We start from the raw sequence: 2,263 nt of genomic DNA on the forward strand, positions 1-2,263 counted from the left end.
TATATGTAAGGGTGCCATTTTTGAGTCAATTTGCAAACTGTTGTATTTTCTTGTAAACTTTGTTTAAATCTCCAATATTTTTCCTCAAACTGTCTTGGTGTTGAACTTTTTCGGTTGGATGGTAGCTATTACTGTCGAGCTTACTAACTTGACATTCTTGTTTTACATACAGTTTCTTACCTTTCATAAGCGGAGAAGGTTCTAGTACTGTAAGTAAGGAACTCTGGAAGACCATGCTGATGGTTCGCAGCACGAAAACCCGACGCATCATAGCCCCGATGCTAAAGAAAAAAAAAAAAAAACACAGAACCAAAAAGAGCATTAATGAACCTCCAGTTTCATATCGTTACATTTAGAGACATCCAGACTCTTATTGTATCGCCTACAATAAAACTAACACACATTCATGGACACACACATTTACATGGCAGCAAGCGCGTAAGTAAACAAGTCCCCAGACACTAATTGATTCCCTGTTAGTGCAAAGAAATCATCCCCCTGTGGGTTTGATTCATGACGTAATCAATAACCTAAGGAGATCCTCAGCATGAGAGAGATAATTAATCACTGTTAACATACATACAAACACACAGACACACACAAATGGGCACTCGCATTGTTGATGTGACAACAGGGATTAACAATGCCAATCACTCAGAGGATACCTGCCACTCAAAGGCTTGCGTGTGTTTGTTTATGCTTTTCTGCATGTAATTATTTATGTGTAAAAAAGACTGTGAGGAAGAAGGGTCTGTTTCACAAAGCAGACTATTTAATTTAAAGGGGTAAGGGCCCTGTCTACACTTTACATATTACCTTCCACCTTTTGATAGACATCCACACAGAAATAGCTTATTTTGACACTGTGACTGGAGATGGAAATTTATATTAATTATATATTAATATAAATTATATATGTATAACGGGTGCAAATTTCTCACGGAATATGCTCAGTTTTCTGTTCCAGTGAGTTAAAAAATAAGAATAAAAGAAAAAAAAAATAGTAAAGAGTAAAAATAAAGTTTGATTAGTAAAAGTAGTAGAGTTTGATACTCTAACAAATCTCAAAACTATCCTTTATTAAATTATGCCTAAGAAAAATTGTGTTTACAAATGCAACACACAATAACCAATCATTGGAGAGTGTTTATTAGAACTTAAGGTGTTGCTCTTATTGGTTTAAAATAAATTTTGGTTATCAATGAATGCAAACTTCTACATAAGTAGATATTATGCATGCAACAAAGATAAGTAGCAATTCATTACATAAGTAGAATGGGGCAATTTGCAGCACTGCTGCCTTGCACCAAGAAGGTCCTGGGGTCTCTTTGCATATAGCCTGATTGTCCTCCCCATGCATGCATAGGTTCTCTATGCATAGGTTCTGAGCGTTACTGCCATTTTACACGTATTTCAGCCCCAACCCGCTCCACTGTGCTGAAAATGTATCTGCCCTCCTAATTCACATCACTGCTCATCTGGGGTGCGAAGCCTGCAGTAATATTGCAAGGTTTTTAAGTAAATACAGCTGTTTTTAGTAAACTATATTGAAAATATGGATCCTGGTATCATACGATTTACTTTTGGATTTCTGAATACTTACTGCAGTCATGTTTTAACATTCAGATTCAAAAATACAATCAAATCGCATTTTGCCTGCATGCTGCATGCAGTTGGATGCAGTTGCATGTACTATCATACAGAGACAATGCAATTGTTCTAACTGGCTATAATTGTAGCGTATTCACTGCATAGCTTACAGCTGGGTGCAGTGGAGGCTATGTAAATTAAGGTTTCTAAATTTCCAAAAGGTGTGCGAGGGGCCAGGTTTTTGTTACCTGATGGGGATTATTTTGTAGGATTATGCTACATTTTGGGGACCTATGGTGTGTTTACATCGAACGCGAACTCTGCAACATTTTCGCCGAATTTGCAAGTTTTTCTTGAGTCATGCGAATTTGCCCAGGGGGCGAAAGGATCTTCTGTCATCGAGTCTGAATGTTGTTGATTTCCACAATGGCAGACATTGATTTCTAGGAGCAAATCGCAGTGCTTTTTGCATTTTTGAAAAGCCGAATAAAACCTTCAACGTCCCTAGGTTCAAGATATTCCGGGTTCTCCTCCAGGAAATACCTACTTCCGAGTATCTGGGACCCACCTTGGGGGCTCTGCTGTTCTGCATTGGTGAAATAATTACCTGGACAACAGAGGGTTAGATGAGATGGCATTCTGAAGCTCAGACAAGAGCAGCGGAAAATCATTG

General features: G+C 38.1%; 1 protein-coding gene across 1 annotated transcript in view; it reads right to left on the reverse strand.

The window, feature by feature from the left end:
* mfsd3 (major facilitator superfamily domain containing 3) overlaps positions 1 to 2,263 on the reverse strand; it is a 40,249-nt gene that overhangs the window by 11,610 nt on the left and 26,376 nt on the right. The window contains exon 4 of the mRNA XM_015387421.1: positions 181 to 281. Coding sequence (XP_015242907.1) covers positions 181 to 281 — 101 coding nt within the window. The remainder of the gene's footprint in view (positions 1 to 180; positions 282 to 2,263) is intronic.

Source organism: Cyprinodon variegatus, unplaced genomic scaffold (genome assembly GCF_000732505.1).
Source record: "Cyprinodon variegatus isolate N-32 unplaced genomic scaffold, C_variegatus-1.0 Scaffold393, whole genome shotgun sequence".
In the NCBI taxonomy this organism is placed as follows: Eukaryota; Metazoa; Chordata; class Actinopteri; order Cyprinodontiformes; family Cyprinodontidae; genus Cyprinodon; species Cyprinodon variegatus.